The sequence below is a fragment of the Erpetoichthys calabaricus genome, chromosome 2 (assembly GCF_900747795.2).
Source record: "Erpetoichthys calabaricus chromosome 2, fErpCal1.3, whole genome shotgun sequence".
NCBI lineage: Eukaryota > Metazoa > Chordata > Cladistia > Polypteriformes > Polypteridae > Erpetoichthys > Erpetoichthys calabaricus.
In genome coordinates, this window is record NC_041395.2 from 176383523 (window position 1) to 176410253 (window position 26731).

The window sequence follows — 26731 nt, forward strand, 5'->3', positions numbered from 1 at the left end:
ATAGTCTTATTTCCCTGGGTGTTACAATCCACATACTGGGAGAAGGCAGGTAATGTTTTGTCCAGCGTCACATGGTTAAAGTCTCCAGCGATTAGCACAAGTGCCTCCGGATGTTGTGTTTGTAACTTAGCAACAGTGGAATGAATAATGTCACCCGCTATCCCCATGTCCGCCCGAGGAGGGATGTATACAATAATAATGACGTGTCCAAACTCTCTGGGTAAGTACTAAGGACGCAGACTTACGGCCAACAGTTCAAAATCTCCACTTGCTGCAGGGACATCGATGTTTACATGTCCAGAGTTACACCACCTTGTATTGACATAGAGAGCAAGTCCCACCCCCTTTGTGCTTCCCGCAGGTATTTGCATCTCTGTCCGCTCTAACTGTGCTAAACCCGGGTAGCTCCACGTCACCAACACAACAAACTGCATTCTCTGTAGGTCCTTACATTTTTCACCAGCGCAGCCAGTTTGTCAATCTTATTTGATATTGAGTTCACATTTCCCAGGATCACAGAAGGCACCGAAGGCTTAAAACGCCACTTTCTCGCAAGCCGCTTCATTTTTAGCTTAGTGCCGACTCTGCTGCCACGATACTGCCTTCTTACCTCATCAGGTAAATAGGAAACCACACCAGTGTGGGCATTTGTTCTCAGCGCTAGAAGTTGACTACTTGAATAGACGAGTCTCAGCATGTAAAAATCCATGTCCATGTAGTAAAAGTAAAAGTGTCCAGGGAACGAATCCACATAAAAGAAAGTGATAGGAATAATCAATTAAAAAAAAAAAAGAGAGAAAGAAATAAAGAAAAAAAAAGGTTTTTTTTTTTTCTTCAGTGTATCAATGTCAAGGCTAATATACCAATTGCTTCTCATTCACTGATAAAATAGGCTTCCGCTTGCTGCTCTTTGTTTACATTGCAGGAAGTTTGCTGCAATAAAGGAAAAAAAGAAAAACTGTCTCAGCTATCGTAATACCTTGCATAAAGGAGCACTACAACTAAATTACCATAAAGCTTATAGAAGCAGTGGCTGAAAATATCTGATTTTGTGATTTTTTTTTTTTTTTTTTTTTTTTTTTTTTTTACCACTCATTGCGTTTTTTTCTTTTTGTGTGAAAATGGTCTAATTTCGCACGGTGACTACTCCGTACGATCATCCTACTTTTGGCTTGTTTTTCTGGGAGTAAACTAAAGAGGTTACAAGCTAGTGATAATACAGCACCACCTTTTCACGGCTTTGCCCACTCATGAACCAGAAGCTTTATTAAGATATATTCTTCTTTCATCACCCGTTGTACAGCTACACTCGGGTCCCAATACAAGTAGTTTGTTGTGTGGTGGGTGCATCAACGCACTGTATCAGCACATGCTTCCAGTCATCAAGAGCATTGATATGGGTTTTCGCATATCCAGTATTTTTGCTGTATGAGCATGAAACTGTTATGATGTTGTACAAGAATGCAGCAGTTGACTGTCATTAAAAAGATGAAAAAGAGAGAGACCAAGTGTCTATTAGAATTTGTTGCATTAATAGAGATTGTATCCTGCTTTAGGCAACACCTTAAATTTGTCTTTGGTTCTGTGTTTTTGTCAGCTTAGTGGAAATCTGTCTAAAAATATATGTGACTATTGAAGATTTCACAAATGTACATAGACAGTAAAAATAAAGATGTTATTACATGTCAGATATGGGGGATTAAATGCAACATATTCAGAAAGACAGTCTGCTGAATAAATTGATAACAGTTTGTGAGGCTTGATTTCACAGTCTGCTAAAGTTACACTGGAATATACAGCCTCTATGGAGAATCTTGTTGCCGAATGAAGCAGCTGTTCTGACATAATCTATACAATAAGATTATTGTTCTGCACTGAGGAATGCACAGCCTGGTGGAGAAGAGTTCTTGGCTGTGTGACCCATCAATTCAGTCAGTCAGATTAGTCTTGCTGTTTGTGAACATTTCAAAATGTCTCTTAAAAGCACAGAAGTAAAATTAGATGTTTATGCAATTCTTGATTTAACAAGGAACATAACCTTTCTTTAATTTGGTCTCAAATATAGAACATGGACATATTTATGTCCTTTTTCTTAAATAAAGTTTTTTTGAGATCCTCTTTTGTGATGTAGGTTTCTTTAGAATACAGTTTCACGTCTTTGTATTTCTTTACGGAGTATGTAAGTCAGTAAAACTTGAAGAATTTGCCTTAATACATTTGACATCTTATGGCAGTTTCTTACAACTTTTAAATTAACTACTTTAAAATGATTTGTGCTTAATACTAGATAAGAATTCATCAAAAGTCAACTTCACTGAGTATACAGTACTTATCTCAGAAAAAAGCAAAGGTTTACAATTTTTACAAACATGCATAGTAAGGGTATATCTTAAAACACAATCATATATTACCATGTGGTTTAATTGTACATGTATTTAATTTTAAACATCAATTCAAAATGTAATCTTGAAAATTCTAGCAACTTATTAGCTTACAGATCAAACTGGCAGACTAATCGGCTTATACGTACTGTCCAGGCAGAGACAACATTAAAACTAGGTTAAGTTTGAGGCATAGATCCAGGAGTATAACTGTGTACAGTAAGTCTGGATGTATGTATTTACATTTATATTTAATACATTTGTGTGTGTGTATTGATCTCTCTCTCTCTCTCTCTCTCTCTCTCTCTCTCTCTCTCTCTCTCTCTCAAATCATTTAGAATGCTAACATGTTTCTAGTTTTTATTGAAATTTAGCCAATTCAAGTGTAATGAATAAGTTATATTGGTACAAAGGTAATTGGTAAACTGCCAGAGTTTAAAATGTTTTGGGTTACTAAAAACTGAAAAGAATTGTAATTTTCAGAATTATTTAAAGTGGCCACTTTTTTGGGGAAGAAGTAACTGGTTAGCAACATAGTTTTTGTTTTCCAGTGGAAATTAATTGAGCCTGGAAAGTTGATGCAAATAATTCATACAGATATAAAAACTTGTTGATCGCTTAGAAACCCTCTGTTCTGTATAAAAATGGTGTTGGAACAACCTGTGGTGCTTCACCCTCTGAAGCATTATTTGGACAGTATTACACTGTATATTGTCATCAAAATGGCAAGAAAACGACAATTAAAAAGACAGACAGACATACCATTATAATTCTTAAAAGTGTAGGTCTTCAGAGAAATGGCAAATAAATCCAAGGTGTTGGTCAGTACAGTTTCTTATACCATCAAAAGGTACTTGGAAACTGGAGGGAGCTCTGACTGGAACAGGTCTGTCAGACACAGTCATAAGGTAATCACAACAAAAGTTTCTAAGAATCAATAGTTTGCATGATAGCTGCCTGACAGTACAGTGGTCAAGGTAAGGAGGTGTCACATTCAGCTATAAAGAGAAGACTACGTTGCAGGTTTGACAGATTATATATATATCCAGTACCACCTCACATCATGAACACACAAGAAAGGGGTAACCCAATATATGTGGGAATGTCTCCGAAAGGTTTTGTGCCTTGTGACAGGTTTGTTTCCAATTATATTATGTGTGGGAGATTTATATGAATCATCAATGGGATTTAACGACGCTGCATGTCAGAATTAATTGTGAATTATTCATGGTTTTCAGCATTTCCTCAACAATAGTCTTTAAAATGTATAGACAAAATTACATAAAACATGTTTTAAGAGGCATTGGCAACGCACTTGATGTCTAGTATGCCATTAATTCCATTCCGTTTGACCTTGAATACATTTTATGAGATAGACTGTGTTCAGTTTATTGATTTACTGCTTGTGGACTGTGCCAAAAAATTCATTGTTGATAAATAGCTGTGAAATCCACATACAGTGGAACCTCTAGATACGAGTTTAATTCGTTCCAGAACTGAGCTTGTATAGCGAATTTCTCGTATCTAGAACAAACTTCCCCATTGAAAATAATGGAAATCCAGTTAATCCGTTCTGCACCCCAAATATATTAACATAAAAATCAATTTTCCTAACAAATAACACTGATAAATTATATATACTGAAGTCTACCTTTAATAAATAACACTGGTAAATAATATAACTGATTATTAAAAGAATCAAAACAGGTGTCCAAAGTGCAGTAGAGCATTCAATAAATCTTTAAATAAATAATCCTTAAAACAGTTGTGAAGTGGAGGTTTAAAATACACAAGAATAACAATCCTTTAACACGAGGTTAAAACGTCAAAAGGATGCCGTCTTTAAAAAACAGATGACAATCCCCGGTGCTTCTTCTCTGTTAGCGTCTCACCTGCGGGCTCTGCAACAGGCGAGACACTCTTAATGCAGCTGACCTTCTCTACACCGTCCTGCTTCAGCTGTTTGGCTCGCCTGTTCAGCTCACTGTTCAGCTACACGCGAGCCTGCACTCACTCGCCTGCCTGCCTGCTCGCTCTCTCTCTCCCTCTCCCTCTCTCTCTCCCTCTCCCTCCCTCCTCTCTTTTCTTTTACTTTTTCTCCCCCTTAACCGGCTCGCGCTTCTCTATATATGCGGGGAGGACATGGCAGCTGCAGCCCATCAGCCACAGGAACAATCATGGATGTGGGCAGTTTCCCACCTGTGCACTTAAGTGAGAAATGCAGACACCGCAGATCGCGGCTCGCAACTGCTACCACGCCCCCTTGCTAAGCCGCGAGCTATACCCACAGCCTGGCTCGTGGCTCGTTACGCGAGCCAATGCTCGTATTTAGATCTGAATTTTTCGCTCATACTTTCCTCGTATTTTGAATTTCTCGTATACAGAGGTGATCGTATCTCGAGGTTCCACTGTATTTACAATTTCTGCTTTAAAAAAATGCTTGAAATACAGTACAAGATAAAATGCAAAATCATAAATCAGTTGGTATATTTACTACACAAAACCACAATGAAAACATAAGATGTTACTAAAGCATAATAGCAGAGCCACTACTAAAATAACAAAAGTGAAGTAATATGAATATGCAGTGTCCTTCAGTAGTCCCAAAATTCTTCAAACCCTTCAACAAGAAATACAGTCTAGATAATTCAGATAGATTAGTGAAAGCACAAATTATGCTGTCAACAAACTTTCGGGTTTCTGTTAAATATTTCAGTCTTTTGCAGAGAAATACAACTTAAGGTTTTCTACATCTTACTTTTGGAAAACCACCTATTCAGTGACCTAACCCAGCTGTTGTATACAATTAAAACATTTCCTCTAGTCTACAGTCTACAGATTGACTTGATTCACTAGTCTGTCTTTTTTTGCATTATGTACTTTTTGCTTTCTTATACCTGCTGTATAAATATTTTTCACTTTAATAAATTGTGATATTTCTGAAATTTTACAATTAAACATGTTGAAGAATTTTTTTTGTGTTGAAAGTGTTCAGTGGTTTTTTTTTTGGTTTTTTTTTGGTTTTTTTTTAAAATATACTTATAAGCCATTTTTTTCTCCTTTGATCCCACTAGACAAGGACTGTAGGCCAGGCATTACTTGCTGAAGTTTTTAGACGACTCAGTGTGGTAGAGAGTGATTATTTTGGCTTGGAGCATCAAACTTATCAGATGAATTGGGTAAGTCCTAACACAACTACAAGAATATTATTTTTTCACAGTGTTTCAAGTCTTCTGGTGCAATATTGTTTAAATGTTGTCTGCTTTAGATTCACTTTTTTATTGTACTTTTCATTTGATACTAGAAAGTTCTAAAATAGGATGAGATATTTCCAGAACTGACATTTTTATTTTAATAAAAATGTGTGTTTTGTGCTTAGTCAAGAACATCTAATTCAAATAGTTATATTCCATGATGTAAATGGTGGTAACGTTTTTACCTTTTTTTTTTTTATTAATTATTCTGAATCTTTTGTACTTTTGTCCATATCATTAAATTTTGTTCCTTGCATTTTCCCATTTAGCATAACATGAAGGGGTAGTATATTTAAGTAAAAGTGCAGAGTGTCTGGAGCCTTTGCCAGTTTGCCATGGCAATAATATACAGTAGTTGCCTTTATACATGCTATCTGTCCCCTGGTTCTATTTCCTAGTGATGATAAAATGTAGCCACTACTTTCCCCATTAGTAAACCATCACATTAGCTATAAAAGATAAGGGGTGGTGGGTGTAGCAGATAAGCTGCCTGCATGTAATTCAGTTTTCTGCCAGCAATAAAAAAATACTTCACAGTACACTTTCTTTACAGTGTTAAGCCAGTCAAAAGCTTATAGAAATCTAGGTGAATACCATATATAATTTGTTCCTTATGTAGGCAAAAATGTTCAAGTTTTCCCTTTGTTGGTCTGTTATTTCTGTCTGTGAATGCAAATGGAAAATATGTATGGCTTACCATTTTTGTATGTTGGAATTTTGATTATATGTATTTTTAAAACAGCCTTGCATAAAGGTTAAATGTAATATTTCAAAAGTAAATCTTCTCACAAAGCAAGTTACCTCATAAAGCTGATATAAGTAAAAAGAGTAACAAAAAAAAAAAAGAAGCAAAGTATGAAGATTGCTTAGTGCAAAACCGTGTAATAAATGTAATCATTTACCAGACAAGAGAAATCTGTAGGGCATTTTATTTTTGTTATGCAGTGGATGCATAATGAGCATTAATTAATTGAAAGGATAATTTGACTAATTTAATCATGTATACTTTTTTAAAGGTTTGGCTGGAGCCCACAAAACCCGTTTTGAAACAAATTCGAAGTAAGTAGATATGATCAAAGTATATGTATTTACTACAACACTTGTATTTAAAATAATTGCACGTTAATAAATCAAATAAAAAGTTCAGCACTTATAAACATTCTGTCATTTTTCTTTTTTTTTTTCTTTCTTTTCTGTGGTGGGTGTTGGGGGTTTCATTTAGTCTATTTTTAATAGAAGCGGCCAGCACTAAAGGTGATGTTTTAAAAATGTTATTGATTTTTTTTAAAAAGTGCTTTACAATTAATAAGATTCATGCCATTCATATATACAAAGATAACATTGATTTCGAATGAGGTCTGACACCCTGTCCTCCACTTTTAAAGAGCAAAGAAAGATGATGCAATATAAAGTAATCACTCAGAAACATTGATATACCCAAAATGCTAGTAGACATTCAGTATCTTTAATCTATTTGACATTAATCCCAAGTGGCTCTTGAGCTCAGAATTCTAGGCAGAAATGATAAAGCCCAGGTGTCTCTCAGGTCTTGCTGTTGTGATGCAATGTGGGGTGTTAAGCCTGAATAATGCTATCTAGATTGCCATCTAAAATAACATCATGAATATTTCAGTGCAGTTTGCCCCTCTGTGGTAACTCATCAGTATTCATGAATGGGGCACAGCCTTCACCAAAACACAATTGTCATACAAATAAAAAGCTGTAAAATCAGTTTCATTGTGAATTGGTCTTCAGACATAGACATGGATAGTGAAACAAATGTATATGGCACTCTATGCTAGAACCGCCGTGATATACCTGGCAACTTTAGTTGCATAACAGTGCAGCAGGGTGCAGTATCTACATTGCAAAAAGCAAAAGGGCAAAATGATTATGGTCAAGTTGAAGGACACTTAGCTCCCTAAGCACTATTCATAGAGCAGCAACTATTCATATAAGGGGAAATGTCGAAGTCACTAAGTCTTATGCTGTGGTAGCCTACAATAACACAATGGGTATGTCCATTGTATCAATCGGGCACTGTCATTCTACATTCTCATAGCAAACAGAAAAAATATTACAAGAAAAGAGCTCAAAGAAACACACTGGTAATAAATAAAATGTAATATTTTATTGGGTTCAACAACAAAATAAACCCAATACCGTCATCTGACGGCAGTTTGAGACTTTTAGCATATGTACATCTTCATGTAACTGGGAGTTTCTAAAGATAGGAATTGTGGTATCATTTACTACCTTCTGTTATATACCTGAAAATCTTTGGTAAAGTAAGCAACCAGTGCAGTTGTTTACAGAGCTGTCTAAAGGGTGTGCTAGAAACCTCAAACAAAATGAGAATTTAATGATCTCTTAGTAATTTACAGCAGTAACTCAATCTCTAATCCTTGGTTAATTTATATAATCTCTATAATCTTTTGTGCTTCCAGTATTTTCTTACCTTCTTCTCTTTGTTAAAATATTTTTTCTGAATTTAATGCTAGATTAAACTCAACCTTGATAAGCTTACATGTTTGCACACCTGAAGTATATACATTTGTTTTATTTCAGAACCGAAGAATGTTCTTTTTCGATTGTCTGTAAAATTCTTTCCACCTGATCCTGGTCAACTTCAGGAAGAATACACCAGGTATTATTTCTTTGCTTTCTTGTTAGAGATAAATATTTTTAATGGATGCTTCTTTACTTTTTTTTTTTAGCCCTCCTTTAAGGGAAACAAAAATTCTTTATTATGTTATAGTATTTTGAACTTTGGTGTATTGTTATTGTGTGACCTCTGTGAAAATTAGGCAAAATACTAATGTTGCTTGTGCTACTTCCCGGCAAATGTATAATGGATTCATTTGACTTCTACACACAATCCTAGCAGTTTTGGGCTTGCCCTACAAATCCTGAAGCTGCCATTCATTGCACCCTGGTCACACATGCATAACAGTAACAGTAATTCCTCACTAGGTACTTCTGCTTTAAATGAATAGGCAGCTAAGATTTGCAGCACAATCCTTTTAAACCTATATCCATATACTCCAATCACTAGCATTAATTAGTTGTCTTACTATACAGATGCTAAATGTGTCATATGAATATGTTTATAAGCCGCCACACCCACCCACATCCAGGTTGCTCCTGTTATTGATCTATTTCATTTTACCCTTTCTTTTGCCTGTGTTACAATTCTCACATTTGAGCCTGCAACACCAGTAATCTGAAGGTTAACTTTGTTTAGGACTAGTATTTAAATGATAAGTTTCAAACACATTGAATTGTGTACAGGGCTGCAGTAGCAAGAATGGCTTTTGTTTTAATCTCAAATGCATTAGGTTAGGTTTATTGTACGTATATGATTTAATTTGGATGTAAGCATGATTTTAATGTATCATATGCTGGATTGGGATCTCATACAGAGCTGGATCCTGCCATTTACCTAGTTTTGTCTAAATAGGTAGATTAGTAAAATGTGTCAATGTACTGCTTGGAAAATGTACTCTGTCATCTGTACATTAGTTGCCATTAGTATACCCTGAGCAATAAAAAATGTTGTCTTGTTTATTCTGATTATTGATGATTATATCAAAGGTATTGAAAGCTAACATTGCATTTATGTTGAAAACTTTGTTTTTCTGTCATCAGGTACTTATTTGCACTCCAGATTAAGAGAGACTTGCTAGAAAACAAGCTACTCTGCAGTGATAACACAGCTGCTCTCATTGCTTCTCACCTTTTGCAGTGTATGTATTAATGTTTAAAGATGCTCATTACAGACTCTGTATTTTACTTTGTGTACTGTATTAGAAGGACAGTTGTCCTGGTTTTCCATTTCATCACAATGCAGTTTGCGTTAAGTTAATTGGTGACTGTCATGGTGTGTCTGTGTTTGTGTATGAGTGTGCTCTGTGACTAGAACACATTTGGGTTTGGTTCTTTATTTATGTTAGTGCAACCTGTATGTTTGCATCTTGTTTACAGTCAACTCAGCACTTAAGAGCATCCAATTTGATGTCATTGATGTTCTAATCATGCTCAAGCATCCCCCTGCCACATTTAACATGTATATTAAATTTGCTATTGATGGCAACTCAGAGTTCAATCATTAAGCCTGGAAATCTTAACCCTCCAGGTCTACAAAAAAAGCAGTTAACTGTCCACTGTATACCTGGCTGTAGTACCACCAATTATATCTGTCAGTCATCATCTGTGTAATGGCATAATTGTGTAATATAGTTCTTTGTTTATAACCTTGTCCAGAAGTTTTCCGTATTTTTATACAACTGATAGTTGAAGTTGAATGTGGTATGCCGACTCAACTTAATTAGCCACTGAAAGCTTTTGCCTTGAACCATGTGACTGGTAACATGCCTTTTTCCGTCACTGTATGCATCATTTGTGTGATTTAATCTGTTAACTGGTCGGCAACTTTTCCTTACTATTGCTGCTGATATGGTAGTTTGGTGTACTTTTACCACATAAGCGGAGTACTTGTTTCATGTGTGGTAATGCCCTATAGATGTGCTGCTTTTATATTTCAGTTCAGAATTACACAGTTTGCAGTGAACTTTTGCACAAAAAGACATTCCCAAACTGAGTTGCGTTTTTGCACACTTCATTTTTAATGATTAACTTAAATTGGGTAATTTTCTTTTAGTAAATTAGATTTAAAGAGTTTTATACCTGAAGTTAAAGAGACAGTCCTAGTTTGTAGTATGATGCAGTACTGTATTTTAATATGAATGTGGTTAAAAATTGTATAGTTCGTTTTAAGCTCTTCCCTCATAAAAATGGTCAGATCATTAATTTAGGAGTATCTACAATTTTGCCAGCATTTGCTCTTTAAAATCCTTTTGTTTTTTTGAAGCATTTTAAATCTTTCAGGACAGATGTCGACTTTTGTCAAAAAGAGGGGTTGACAACTGTAAAGGGTAACAAAATCTGCTGCTATGTTTTAGTTGGACTCTTTTTGCTAGAAGGAAAGTTAACTTTGTTGGTTTAACCTAGATTCACTGCTTGTGTGAATAGTAAGGAGCAAACAACAGCAAAAATGGCATCAGCATCTGGCAAGGAATCAAAACAAATGCATAAAGCAAAATACTCTGTGGTGGACATTTTGCATATTATCATTGAATTGGACTTTGACTTTGTAGGACTCTTATTTTGTTACAAGTGATTGAAAACAAATGTAAGGCACCAGCATCAGCTGATCATGGTGCTGAACATGTTCTTGTAGTTTCTGTGCCTATGACAACATACATCTGGGAGGACCGCCACTTAAGATGACAAGAGGTACAAACCAGATGCACTACTGTTGCTGCCCCTGCCCTGCAAAGACTGCATGGAAGCTAACTTGGTACGCATTCTTGATGAACTGGCGGCCACGGCACGCAGCAACAGATGTTTTATGTTGATTTCTGTGTCAAGCCATTGCTTTGTGTGCCTTTCAAAAAAGTGGCCTACTTGGGGAAAAATATTCAGCCCTTTAAAGAGTTAATATGCAAATAACAATAAAACACGTTATTTCTTGAATGGAGTTACTCAAATTTTTTGAACTATGTACTTAAAAGCAAATTTTATAGGTGACAGACCCATCTGAGTGCCAGTGAGAATGGTAGGACAGTGGCAAAGGATGTGTGTAGTTTTTGTCTATATACCTCTGACTGCGTTTCTTTCAGCAGACAGTCTTTTATCCAATAAAAAGAAAGGATTTTAGGTTTTCTAATGCCTATAGGATTATGGCTATAACACATTGCATCTGCCTGATAATCCACTTTTAGTGCCAATAAACTGTATATCATCCTCTGCTCTGAGAAGAGCTATCGGACCAGTTGTACTCGTCTTCCTGTGCATGTTGAGGCTTCTATATTGTACCATACTATTTTTGAAGCTGGCTTAATCCTGAGTAGGATCATGGGGAATGGGAGCCTACTATAGTTCAAACAAATGAGTAACTTATCACAATATTGTAATGTTTTTGTTACAATGTATGTTTTACATGCATCTGTACATACATGTTTTTTTTGGTATTGTTTTTCATTAACACATATAGAATAACTGTTGAGTAAACACTGATTATGTGAAACCAATAAAATCCGGGAAAATGAATAGTTTTTTTTTTTTATTACCTTGAAACTCTAAAGTAATTCATATTAGCTGTGGACATTTGATGATCATTTTTTGTTTGTCTATACATTGTGTATCACTTATGGTGACTTGAAGCTTGTTGTAACTCTTATAAAAATAATAAAGTATATAGTTTAGTAAAAATTAGATTGAAATTTGAAGCTTATTGTGCTGTAGCTTATTTACACATCATTGTCTTTTCCACAAAGTACAGACCAGAGAAATGTATGGAGTTGAAGATGAATATTGAGTGAACTAGGATAAAGTTATGTCATGTTAAATAAAAGCAGCAGAAAACAGCCATGACAGATTCTGAGCTTAATGGTTTTTAAAGGGTCTTTACAGTGTTAGTAGTTCTTTAGATACCTCTGGCACCCTGGAGTTTGAGGTAATGTCTGCTTCTTAGGTGGCAACTGAATTTTCTTATAGGGCTATTTTAAGGGACACATTACAGTAATCCCTCGCTATATCGCGCTTCACCTTTCGCGGCTTCACTCCATCGCGGATTTTATATGTAAGCATATTTAAATATATATCGCGGATTTTTCGCTGCTTCACGGGTTTCTGAGGACAATGGGTCTTTTAATTTCTGGTACATGCTTCCTCAGTTGGTTTGCCCAGTTGATTTCATACAAGGGACGCTATTGGCAGATGGCTGAGAAGCTACCCAGCTTACTTTTCTTTCTCTCTCTCTCTTGCGCTGACTATCTGTGATCCTGACGTAGGGGGTGTGAGCAGGGGGGCTGTTCGCACACCTAGACGATACGGACGCTCATCTAAAAATGCTGAAAGATTATCTTCACGTTGCTACCTTCTGTGTGCAGCTTTTAAGTATGCTGCATGGTGCTTCGCATACTTAAAAGCTCAAAGGGCACGTATTGATTTTTTTATCTGTCTCTCTCTCTCTCTCTCTCTCTCTCTGTTCCTGACGGTGGGGGTGTGAGCTGCCGCCTTCAACAGCTTTGTTGGTTTGTTTGCTCCTTTGAAGAGGAAGATATGTTTGCATTCTTTTAATTGTGAGACTGAACTGTCATCTCTGTCTTGTCATGGAGCACAGTTTAAACTTTTGAAAAAGAGACAAATGTTTGTTTGCAGTGTTTGAATAACGTTCCTGTCTCTCTACAACCTCCTGTGTTTCTGCGCAAATCTGTGACCCAAGCATGACAATATAAAAATAACCATTTAAACATATGGTTTCTACTTCGCGGATTTTCTTATTTCGCGGGTGGCTCTGGAACGCAACCCCCGCGATGGAGGAGGGATTACTGTAGTTTGATGGCTGTTTTTTTCATCTGTTTATTTTAAGCAATGGTGCAGGAGTCATAAGCATACTTTGCAGATGCACTGTGGGGAAAAACATAAAAATATTAACATTAATAGTATGCTTCAGAATATTTAGCTTGTATTTGATTATACACATTTTTAGTCAAATATTTTTTAGTCAATATTAAGTTTGAATCTTAATATTTGCCTTGACTTCAAAGTGGATAACCATCAAACTGCGCACAAAGGATGAATGACTACTTTTAATGTCAGTTTTCAAAACTTTCACTTATCTTGTTTCCAGAAATAACACGTTTCAATAATTGATTTCCACAAGGAGGTATGGTGTGCTGCCCCTCGTTTGTAAAGTTTCTGCAAGTTACTGGATTTCCTAATTTGTTTTTAAGCGCTACAGTAAAATCTACACCGAAACATAAAGTTAAGGGAACATAACTTTTTTTGTACGGGTTATGTTTCTGTGTTGGTTTTGGTTTTATTGTTACTAGTTTCCCATCTTTGAATTACCCAATACTTTTATATAGAAACTAGTCATTTAGCCCATTACAATAACGGGCGCTAGAACAGTAGTGCATAAACATTAGTAGGAACAGTCTATATTAAATGGCAAGAGACTTTGACCTCATTCTTTTTGTTGGTCGTATTTTTCTTTCTTTCAGCCTTTCTTTTGTTGATGTTTACTTGCTGAGCTGACCGTTCTTCGTGGGCTGCCGCCGTGTATAGTGTGTCTTTCATTTTCTGTGACAGTAATACTGTCTTGTACGGCTCTATTCAATAAGGGCGCTCACAAAAAGGCGAGCTTCAAAAGGGCGACATCAATTGAGCGCGGCGAATAAAGGCGTTCGTAAATAATTTAGTTCAAATGGCTCTGGAATATGTGAAGAGCAACAAAGGTGCAGATCTTTATTTATGCGCGCCTTTATTCGCTGCGCCCAATTGAGGGTCGCCCTTTTGAGGCTCGCCTTTTTGTGCGCGCCCTTATTGAAGGATGCCTGTGCACGCCCTTATTGAAGGATACCGTCTTGTACGTCCGCTGGCTTGTACGTCCGTAATATACCTTTAATTTTCTCTGGCGGTAATACAGGCGTGCGCGTCGGTAATATGCCTTTAATCTCCTCTGACAGTAATACTGGCTTGTATGTGGCTGTAATATGCATCACTGTATTGTGTACCTTTAATTTCCTCTCGCAGTAATACTGGTTTGTATTTCCGTTAAACGCCTCTAACTTTCTCTGACAGTAATATCGCACATCACACCGTGCCCCGCGTATGCGCACTTCATCAGAAGACACCCACACACTGACACCTAGACGCACATAGGGATTTTATATATATAGATGCTCATTATGAAAACTTAGAACAGTTAAAGCTCTGGTAAATAATGTGATTTTGATCAGCATGTTTTACAAGGCTGTCATTTGTTTGTGCTGTTCAGTTAAGTACACTCTTTAATTTAAGTGAACTTTTTTTTTTTAAAAGTGTATGATTAAAAGACAAAACTGGTTACAAAATAATGAAAAGTGTGTACGACCACCAGTAACACCTAGGAACTGTGATTCAGAATTGTCTTTAAATATTATTTCACACTTGATAATATACTATCTACTGTTAAAAACTGTAACTAATACAATACTCATAAGATATTTTTAGCATGTTTTTTCTATTTGTTTTTAATAAAATGTATGGAATATGTTGACCATTAACTTTGAAATTATTTCTCTACAGGGTTAAATTAAGCCTTCTGTTTAGCATGTGCTTTTAGGAATTTATTTTTTAAACTTTTAATTGAATGTAAGTTGCATTAAATAAATGTGGAGATTTATAATTTAGGTTGCTGCACAGTGAACAGACTGTAGGCATTCAAATCTACATCCATTAAGCCAGCAGACATTTTACTTTATTTGGAATGATTCAATTGTGTTATATTTCATTAAAGTTTAGCAGTGTTTTTGACGACTCAATATTTATTTGAGATATGTATTTTGTTCAAGCATCACAGACTTAATTGGGCTTTGGTTAGTTGCTTTAAAGGAATACTCCACCCAAAAGTGATATCTACGTTTTTATTTTAAACTTAGACCATCTAATTCTTTGTGATATCTGAGAAATAGTTTAAATGTCATGTTTTTGTGGAGTAAGGAATGAAACTTTCTGAAGGAATGGTCATCTAGGAAGACCAACATTGGGCCATACTATTAAATGCTGATCTCCATTTTCCATGAAAATATGACATAACTATTTCACAAATCACATGGGGTAAGTAATATATAAAAAATATGATTTTGGTTGGAGTGTTTCTTTAAAGTATGACATTGCAAGGGACTGACATACTATTCTGCTGCACTCATCAAACCTGCTGAATTTATATTAAATCATGGGACATAAGCACTTAGTGATTAAGCCAAACATTACTGGTACCGATAGTCAGATTTTTGGGGCTTAGTTTAGAAAAGGCTACTGTGGATTTGTTTGCACTAAATGAATATATACGAAATCAGATAATCTTTCAGATTTTTCTCGTTTTGATTTTTTTTAATTAAAGTTGTGTGTATAGTTGCTGCTCATTTTGAAGTAAGTTGTAGTTGTAAAGAATGTTTGCTTTCCTTTACTTAGCTGAAATTGGTGACTTTGATGAGGCAACTGATCGGGAACACCTAAAAATCAGCAAGTTGCTTCCAAAACAGGATCACCTTCAGGAAAAAATCATGGAATTTCACCTAAGACACCTGTAAGTTAGCAGTTTTATTCTATCGTAAATGCATCTTTTTTTGTTTTTCCTTTAACACTAGAATTACCAGAGCCTACGGAAAAACTTGTAAACCCGGCCCACCTTAAATCCCTTCGCACCTCTCTGTCAGCGTCTTTTGTCTTGTAAATGTGTCGTTAAGCCCAAGCAGCCTGCTATACCATCCCCCCCCATCACCGCAGAACGGGCAAGAAGTTGTCCCAGTTCAAGCCTTGATTATCTGGGAGTGAGCTACCTAGAATTGTATAGAGTAAATAATTTCATGTGTGTTTTGTGTCTACAACAATCTATGTAAACACATTGTTAAAACAGAAACGTTTTTCATGTTTTAGTAAAAAACCCGATTTTGCCCAATATCCACATTTTGATGCACAGTGGTGTTTCTTTTGTACTGTTAAACTGAAGGAGTGCCTGACACTCACTGAGTTTGCTTTCCTGGGGAAAGCGGCGGTCTTGGAACAGAAGCTTGTCGATGTTGCATTCTCATTTGCTTTATCCATCGCCTTTTCTTGTAAGAAGCAATGACAGAAGTTCCACTGCAAGGTGAGCCAAGAACGCTCTTCTTTTATCAGTGGACCCGTGCATGCCTTGTACAGTACATGTGCGTTGATTGCCGCCAGGTCAAGCTTGTTGTAGCACAAGCAACCGGCCACCAGCGTGCTCCTGCTCGCACTGAATGAGCTCATGCCTTCTGGTGCATGATGTCAATGCAGCACTGGGAAAAAAAAGAAAGACAAATATATGTGACATTTTGAAGAAATCATTTTATGACCTGAATAGTACCAATCAGAAAGCATCATTGCACTAATGCAATATTATTTAAAAAACAAACAGCATCAGAAGTTCCTCTGCAAGGTGAGCAAAGAACGCTCTTCTTTTTTCAGTGGACCCATGCATGCCTTACATAGTACGTATGTGTTGATCGCCGCCAGGTCAAGCATGTTGTAGCACACAGCAACTGGCCACCTGCAAGTTCCTGAAAACACTGATTAAGCTAACGCCTTCTGGTCCATGATGTCAACACAGCACTTGGGGGTTGGAGGGGAAGAATGAGACAAATATATGTGACATTTTGAAGAAATCATTTTATGACCTGAATAGTACCAATCAGAAAACATCATCGCACTAGTGCAATATTATTTGAAAACGAACAGCATCAGATCAGGTGTAAATTTATGATACTTGTAAAAGTTAGCCTTTTTTTTCCAATTTATCCCCTAACCACCACCCAAAAATACCCTCGAGCCCCCCAGTCTAACCCTAACTAACAGTGTCAGCATAAGGTAGAGGACACATACCAATAAAGTGTGATATCATAGTAATGATGGATGGAAGGATAGGTAAGTGGGTAGAATTTATTATCACAGAGGGAAATCTGTTTGCAGCAGTATAGTACAAAAATACACGATATTGCTACACCTGTACAAGGAAATAACCAATGACACAATAGCTGATGACTAGTGTTATCATAAGTACGCATAATATTAGTACAAATATTATTAGTTATCTTTAACAGTACAAAAAGTAATAATTCAGAATTTAGCAGTATTATTGTAAAAGAATTCAAAATGTTTATGGCTCTGGGAATAAAAGAGTTCCTTAATCTGTTGCTCTTTACCTTTAGAAACCTATATCATCTGCAGCCTGCTGGCAACAGCTGAAATGTAGAGAAAAGAGGATGGCTACTGACAGAATTGAGCTGGCTGCCTTTTTTAACCTGTTTTAATACAGCTCAATGACAGAGGTCTGCTGTAAACCAATAACTGTACTGCTAGTTTTTACAATCTTGTTAACATGGTTTGTATTCTTAATGCTGAGGTTGCCAAACCAAGAAATAAAAGCAAATGTGACAAAGGATTCAATAAAGGAATTATAAAAAAGTGTCATTATAGTTATTGTGCACTTTAAAACTGAGTTTCCTAAGAAAGAAAGGCCATATTTGCACATTTTTACAAAATTGTTCTGTGTTAAGATAAAAGTACTGTCTGTTATTAATGATTGTCACCAGCTGTTTGTTGAGCTCTACCATCTCTGCTGTCTCCTCTTTAATTAAAGTTGAGACGGTGGAAAGAGGGGAGAGTACCTATGATCAATAATCATGTCCTTTGTCTTATGTTCCTTCCACATTATTGAGTTTTCACATAAAAACATACATTTGTGTATTTTTTCACCTTTCGTCCACACTATTGCATCGTGTTAGACACCTGAAAACGAGACTTTTAAAAACGTTGTCCAGAGCCGTGTACTTTTGAAAACGTAGCATCACCATTTCAGTGTGGACAGGCATAAACGTGGTTTCACGAAAACAATACTCTCTAATTGCACCCCAATTGTGTGATGCTTAATTTGTGGCTCTTTCCTGATTAGGTCCTGCTTATTACAATGGTTCATTCCCTGATTGTTCACCCTTCATGGAAGAAAAACATTTTCCAACATAGCGGGCATAAAATAGTTACATTTCATGAAGCTTATTGTGCTTCTTACCTGTATGCATCTACATTGCATTTTGTAAAGTTTGAATGCTGCATGCAGGCATACTAGTCGCTACAGTTCTGTAATAAATCCCGTAGCCACCAGTTTTACCTTTTAGTAGTGAAAAATTCAGAGCTCCATGAAAATCAAATTGTAAATAACTCCATTGACAGCCACTAATCAACATTAATGACTTAAACTTAATCTATTCAATAAGTTGACGCGCATTCCACAGCAAAATTAAAACAAGGTGCTTAACGAAGTGGATGCGTATAGAATGTAGCTGAGCTTGCAATATTACATGACAGACAGAGACCAGAAAGCACAATACAGAGAAGCGATGATATAGATGCTTGCATGCACTTTGTTTGTTTATTTAAGTTAGTTTTTTAAGTTAGTTTTACAAATGTTCTTTGGTACAAGATGCTGTCTGATTAATGTGTACTTCTTGTAATCAGTAATCTCGTGAAGGAACAAATAGCTAAACATATTTCTTTTTTCGTAATGTCGCTTTAACATCTGCTTTGTTTTTATTGAATAACAAAGTGATAGTTGCCAGTTCTGAAGACTGTTACTTTCAGCTGTAATCAGCATATTAATTTGACATGGGCAATTCGCTCTGGTTCCATAAAGTATTCCTTTCTATTTCTATGCTGTCAACAACAACATCAACATTTATTTATATAGAATGCTTTCATACAAATGATTTAGCTCGAAGTGCTTTACAAGATGAAGAAAGAAAAAAAGAACAACTAAAATTAGGCAATACTAATTAACATAGCATAAAAGTAAGGTCCGATGGCCAGCAAGGACAGAAAAAACAAACTCTAGATGGCTGGAAGGAAAAAAAAAAAACAATCTGCAGGGGTTCCAGGCCACAAGACTGCCCAGCCCCCACTGGACATTCTACCTAACATAAATGATATCAATCAGTCCTCATGGTTTTCGGGCTCCACGTGGAAGAATTAGATGATGATGGTCATGTGGACCTCTGGCCTTCAGTCTATCAATGTGTAGGGACTGCACGGTGCTTTGATTTGGTAGTGGTGGCGCAGATTGCCACCACAAAAAAACAGAAAAAGAACTGCAGAGAAAGTAGGGGATAAGAGAGTATGGATTTCGGAGCCATGAAAAAAAATGGTAATTAAATGTATATACAAAATATCAGGGTTAAACTAAAATGAAGCTATGAGAAAGCCATGTTAAAATAATGAGTTTTTAACAGTTTTTTAAAGTGCTCCACCATATTAACCTAATAAGCTATTCCAGATTTTAGCTGCATAACAGCAGAAGGCTGCCTCGCCACTTCTTTTAAGTTTAGCTCTTGGAATTATAAGCAGACACTCATCTGAAGATCTAAGGTTACGATTTGAAGTGTAAGGTATTTCGAAATATAGAATGGAGCAAGATTATTTAAGGCTTTGTAAACCGTAACCAGTGTAGTGACATCAAAACCGGAGAGAAGTGCTTGGATTTTCTTTTCCTAGTCAAGATTCTGGCAGCTGCATTCTGCACTAGTTTGAATCAATTGATGTCTTTTTTGGGTAGTCCTGAGAGGAGTGAAGTACAGTAATCTAGCCGACTGAAAACAAAAGTTTGAACTAATTTTTCAGCATCTTGAAAAGTTATAAGGGAGCTAAATTTTGCTATATTTCTTAAGTGAAAAAATGCAGTCCTAGTAATCTGATTAATATGTGATTTAAAATTTAGGTCAGAGTCAATAATTACCCCTAAATTCTTTACCTCTGTCTTCCATTGTAAACCTAATAGATCAAGTTTATTTCTAATACCCTCATTATGTTCATTTTTGCCAATCACTAAGATTTCTATTTTCTCCTTATTTAGTTTGAGAAAATTTACTACTACTCCATTCAGAAACGCAAGTAAGACATTGTGTCAGTGAACCAAGAGATTCAGGGTCATCAGGCGCTATTGATATATACAGTTGTGTGTCATAAGCATAGCTGTGGTAGCTCACATTATGCCTTGAGTTAATCAGACCTAATGGAAGCATGTAGAACAAAAAGAGCAGTGGACCCAGGATACATCCTTGTAGAGCACCATATAGAATACCATGTGTCTTTGTATAGTATAATTACCACAATTAACAAAATTTTCTACCTGCCAAGTAAGACTGAATTCAATTTAAGACACTGCCAGAGTGATCAATGGTATCAAATGCAGCACTCAGATCTAAAATGCTATCGACGTCCTATCTGCACTGATAGTTTTAAGAACACATAAAGCAGCCAGGAATCTGATATTTACGGGGCTCTAAATTTTTCAGTGCACAGTCCCTTCAAGGAGTTTGCCACCAATGTGTGCATGCCCAGTGTAGGCAGTTTTCATGGTCATATGCGTTGTTGGGCCTTTTACAAAAGTATCCTTGTTTATACTAAATAATGGAAAACATGCCATTATAGAAGGAAATCGTTTTCATTTAAAAACTGTTGTAAAATGAAAATGTGGTAGTCTGGATGTATCCTTATAAATGTTTTGCAATTAAAAGGAACTCATCAACAATAGGTCTATGGTTGCCCTATTTATCTTGTAGAAAACATATCAATTAGCACATTTACATGTGCCTTAATAACCCAGTTATTCACGGCAACCGTGTTTTTGCTAAAATGCTATGCAGACTCTTATTCCAGTTAGAGAAATATGGCAATTGTACCTGACTAAAAAACCTGACTAACAGAGGAAATAACCTGATTATGTGGTCATGTAAACCCTTAAATGGGCTACCGATAAGGGATTTTGTTGTCTGTGCATAGCCATTACATTCTGTAAGCCTGCTCATTTATTTGCTTTGCACACACATTCAACAGCCACATGTAGAAGTGTCTGCAAGATATATTTTAGGAGGCAAATGTTCTGCAATCTCCTTATTCCTTGTGTCTTAAAAAAAATCTGTCTCAATATTTCAGAAAAGAATACATTTATGTTAATGAGATGATTGTGCAGCGCAAAATTCAGCAACACAATATAGAGAGCATTAGAGTAATACTTCAAAAATAATGTTTGTTATATTGTCCAATTAATTTTTAATGTATTGTGTAACCTGACGCAATAATTATCTTATTAAAGTAAAAATACTTGTGTTATTATTCAGGCAGCACTTGTATTACTTCCTTTGCAGAGCTCAATCACACAGGCAAGCAGAGAAGAGTGTGCTGGGTGATATCTGGTAACAGAAACCTATAAATAAAGTGTCAATTTGACTAAACAAATTTATAAAACACAAGAAAAAATTATCACAGGTGAAATACTTATTTTCAGATTCATGGTAGCTGATGACAACATTTAACTCTTTGTTTGTGCAGTTTAATGATATCAAAGCGTTTTAACAATGGAGAACTCCAGAAGATTACTTGCCCATGTGAGCATGGATTTTTAAGAAACAAGGTTTCTACTTTAACCAGATTATTCACCTTAACTTGATTATGTGTATGCATGTAAATACGCTCAATGACAGTCGTCTGCGATATGAGGACATGTCTGTCCTTGTTGAACTTGTGCAGTGATTTATATATAACATAAGCTAAAGGTGTCACGGGCAACAGCCTTGAGGTGTATCAATAGATATATTCAATCTAATTTTTTATACCCCAAAGAAACTGAGTAACATCCACTAGCATACAAGTCTATAGGAAACTTCTCCGAACTGTTCAACACAATGGAATCAAGTCACATTTTTATTTGCAGCTATTGCAGCAGATGCTGTGCATCAATAATTAGATACAAAGCCAGACCTAGTGTATAACACCACCAGGGGTCATTGGCAAGGAGAGGACGTTTGCACGCGAATCTATATGCAGAAATAAATTCTAAGCCCTGGTAAGGAAATTACTTCAATTTGAAGTTTAAAGGCAACCTGTTAAGGCTTACATGAGTTGATTACTGTTGTCAAGAAAGGAGGATAGATAATTTTATGGAGAGAAAGGAAGGCGTGACTTTGGTATAGTATTGATGGGTAGGAAGTATTGTAGCCAGCCACATCTGTTTTTTTTAATTATTGCTTTTGCTTTTTCCTTTTAATAGGGGTCAGACTCCAGGAGAATCAGATTTCCAGGTCCTGGAAATTGCTCGAAAACTTGAAATGTATGGGATCCGTTTTCACCCTGCTGCTGACCGTGAAGGAACCAAAATCAACTTGGCAGTTGCTCATATGGGACTGCTTGTATTTCAGGTTAATATCTATATCTGAATATGCTGAATTTTTCTTGTGAATTTTCTAAATTGTTTAGATTACATTTAGATGCATTGTTTAAATTGTATTAATTGGACTTTCGTCCAAAAGCTTTTTTTTTTTTTTTTTTTTGCATCATGAAAACTCAGTGACCATTACATTAAGTGGAATCTTCTTGTGTCATAAGACTACTCAGTCAATGACAGTTATGTGTGCAACTGATCCTGTTTAAAATGGTTAGTTTTTTCAAGTGGTGGGCTGAGAATACCAGACTCATCAACACGAGTGTAAAAGTAACAGCAACTATGTGGGAATTTTAATCAGAGCTGTAATTACAAATATATCTAGACTAATGTCACTCCCAAGAAACATCAAGCCTTCCTTAGTTAGGCACAGACCATTGATGTAAGAGAAAGACAATTGACTGAGGCAAAAGTAGTTAATTAGCAACAAAAACTGGTCACTAATTAAGAACATGGTTAGAAAGAAAATCTGTGGCCTTCCAGGACAGGAGTTGGACAACCCTGGTTTAGCCGTAAACTTTTATTTTCTGTTCTCACACAATGAATAGTCTCAATGTTGAATTAAACAAAACAACATGTTTATAAAATTATTAATCCGACCATTGATATATTCCAGTACAGGATTACAGGGGACTGAAGGAAGGCAAATTAAGCATTTATTAACACTGTGATTTTACTCTGTAGACAAGCTGAGTAATTTGTTGATGCAAGTTCGCTTCCTGGTTCATCCCTTTGTGGAGAGTCCTTTTAAGTAGTGAGAAAGCGCTTAATAAATATAAAGAATTATTATTATTTTATTATTTAATGAGAATTATTACTAATTGCTTTAAAAGATCTTGTATATTCTCACATTTCAGTGTATTTATACAATGCACTTACCTAATAGACAGTGCGCTACTAAGTGTAATGTGAGTGCTCTGCAAATATTCAATTGGTGTGGTCAAAGCACATTGTACGAACTTCAGTAAAGTGGTGCTGTAAACCCCACAAAACATCTAGAGTAGGTACTGCAATATCTAAAACAAGAATTATTACAATATAAAATGTGTTTTTTGTCAAGTCACCAGTTATTCATAAATCTTAGGATTTTAAAGTCCTCCTTATCTGCTTTTTAATTATTTTCCTGCCCAATGCAAGCTGTATGGCATAGGCCAGGTTTATACTTCACGCAACACAATGCGTGCGCTTGTGGATCCTACTGCCATGCAAGCATTGTACTGTTTATACTTGTGCACGTAATTTACATAAATCTGGAAGACTCTGCCAGGTGTCAGTGCAAGATATTATCACAGTGAGAAAACGTTCAGCTTCTCTGTGTTGTGAATTGCCTGAAACATCCATTAAATTCCGAGGACACTTTGCTACAATATATCTGAAAAGGATGGATGTTTAATGATTACATCCATCAATCCAGGGATGCGCCCATTCCAGCTAGCACTGAGCACAAGGCAGAAGCAATCCCTGGATGGGGCATCAGTTAATCACAAGGTGAATAGAAGCACTCGCACTAGCGTCATTTTAGCATCACCAGATCCCCAAACCTTCATGTTTTTTGAAGGAAACCAGAGCACACTGTGGAAACTCACCAGGAAAACGTGCAAACACCAGACAGGGAACACCAGGGACATGACTCCCTACTGCAAGGCAGCAGCACTACCGCTCCGCCACTGTGCCACTCTCACATGTGTAATTATTAATAGTATTCATTATTTATATTAACGATTTATCTGTAAAATGTAATATACATACTTTAATGCATTTCATCATGAAAGTGATAGCAAGTATAATTCTAAGGATTCTAAATGTGCATAGAGCTGGAATTTCATAAATTTAATGTGTTCTGTGTTGCAATTGCTGCTTGCCGCTGCTGTCAATGCAAGAGGGGAGCACCAGAAGCATGTAGCGATTAACAACTGGGCCGGTTTTAAGATGGCGATTATGACGGTCTACTTCAATGACAAAATCTAAGTGATTAAAGTGGACATTTCTAGATTTAAGACGAAATTTCCACTTTAATCACAAGATAGACCTTTTCACTGTGTCCCTACCTTTTTTTTTTTTTTCCCTCTGTGGCTCAAGTACGCTTCCGTACATTCTGATGCTGTTGTGAAGGTGCAAAAAAGCACAGAAAATGGCATGTGAGACTTTTAAAATGTATTGTATCATTACGTTGGGGAATATGTGACGCTTAATTATGAAAACATCACAATACCATGAATACATTTGTATTCACCACATCAAACCATTCATCAATTATCGAAACATGCCCATTGATCCTGTATGATCCACAAAGCGGCTTTCTGTTGCATGTAGATAGTAAACGGAGACTCTGATGTAACATTCCCCTTAACACCACATTATTATTTTATTTTTGTTAAGCAGTCCTATTAGAGGAAACCATGATTGGTGATGAAGTTTTTGTCAACTCCACCTGCCAGTACACTGAGAGAATTTCAGTTATACCTCTTTTAAACTGCCAGTTTTTGGAGGTTTTATTTTACATTTCCTTGAACAGCAATCATACTACAATACTTTTTTTTTTTAACAGATTTGCAAATGGTTGGTTTTCCCAGTACAATTGCATATCATAATACAATTCTGTTGTACAGAGTATCGTGAGATTTTTACTGGCATGTCCAACCAACAAGGAACATGTTGCTATTCTCTGGCTCCCTGATAAACAAGAATATATTGAAATAAATCACTTTATTTTATTTAATAAAAATGTCAGATCAGCTTACCTGATGTACTCCTTAACCATATTCAGTAATAAAGTTCTCATGAAGTGTTGTGTGCTGTTGTGTTCAGTAAGATTAGCCTATTGCTAGTTACCATAATGTCATGGCTAAGTGGTTTTAACACTAGAATCCCTGAAGCCTACAAAAAAACTCATAATCCCGGGTCACCTTAAATTCCTTCACACCTCTCCATCAGTGTCTTTTTTGGCTTGCAAATGTGTTGATCAACAAAAAGCAGCAAGCAGCCTGCTATCCCATCTCCCCCACCTCACCCAACCCGAGCCAAGTCAGTCGCAAAATTCTCAGAGCTCAAGTCTCTTTATCTGGCAGTGAGGTGACTGGAGTTGTATAGGGTAAATAATGTATCATTATTTGGAATACATACAATTCATGTGTGTTCCGTGTCTGCAACAATCTGTGTAAGTGTAGGGTGGCAGCAACTGCTGAACACATTGCTAAAACAAACTTTTTCCATGTTATACTAATAATGACTTGAAGTGTATAATGTTTGAAGACTTTAGTCCAAATATCAAATAAACACGTGTGGTTTCATTCAAGAATATAACCAAAGGGAAAAAAAAAAATCATTCGATTTACATGTTGCTGTCAATGAGTTAAAAACCTAAGCTCAAATGTCAATTGACAGGAAGTTGATATGTGTTCTTGAATGATACAGTGGTAAGAACTGCTGCTTTATAACCCAAAGGTACCGGGTGCCTGCGTTTTGAGTAGTGAGCTGCTATTACCACTATGATATACTGTAATAACATACATTTAATTTGAGTCTGTAACACCCAGTGTACATTTTGGGTACTTGCAAGTTGGCTGTACCACATGAACTTTTACCACTCCCTCTCTGAGATGATGGCATTTATCTCCATTCTTTTCAAAAGAGCAGCGATGACCACAGTTGGTGCTGTGGTTGATGCCTGCTCAGAACTATTTGTTTTACCGGCAATCAAAGATCCAGTGACCACTATCAGATTACCATGCGGCATTTGCACTTTGACAACAAAGACACCCGTGCAAAACATGAAAAATGACAGATTTGCTGTGATCTCTGACATCTGGCAACATTTTGTTGAAAATTGTGTTTTGAGTTACAACCCAGGGCAAAGACTTCCCAAGTCTGTGGTCATAAAGCTTATGGAGCAGTTTCTGGACAAAGGCAGAACCATAACAACAGACAGCTTGTTCACAGCACTTTTGCTAGCTAATAAACTCCTGCACCGCGACACAACTCTGCAGCTAAAGTCATGTGAGCAATTCGCCACGCTGAATGATACTTTTCATCTTTGGTCTGGAGCACACGGCATCCATTTCTTCCAAAAAAGATTTGGAATACTGAACCATCTGACCACAGTATACATTTTCACCATGTGATGGTCCATTTCAGATCCCTCCAAGCCCAGAGAAGTCAATGTGAATTCTGGATATGGTTAACGTAAGGCTTGTTTTTTAGCATGGTAAAGTTTTAAGTGGTAGTTGTGAATGTAGCTCCATTTTGTAGTGCTTGAC

The 26731-nt window shown here is 36.4% G+C and overlaps 1 protein-coding gene across 4 annotated transcripts in view; it reads left to right on the forward strand.

The window, feature by feature from the left end:
* farp2 (FERM, RhoGEF and pleckstrin domain protein 2) overlaps positions 1-26731 on the forward strand; it is a 353551-nt gene that overhangs the window by 59573 nt on the left and 267247 nt on the right. For all 4 annotated transcript variants that reach the window (XR_007934097.1, XM_051922727.1, XM_051922728.1 and 1 more), the window contains exons 3-8: positions 5456-5560; positions 6652-6694; positions 8204-8282; positions 9284-9381; positions 15659-15773; positions 22305-22452. Coding sequence is in view for 3 of the 4 variants with exons in the window: in XM_051922727.1 (XP_051778687.1) it covers positions 5456-5560; positions 6652-6694; positions 8204-8282; positions 9284-9381; positions 15659-15773; positions 22305-22452 (588 nt within the window). In the remaining variant the exon portion in view is untranslated. The remainder of the gene's footprint in view (positions 1-5455; positions 5561-6651; positions 6695-8203; positions 8283-9283; positions 9382-15658; positions 15774-22304; positions 22453-26731) is intronic.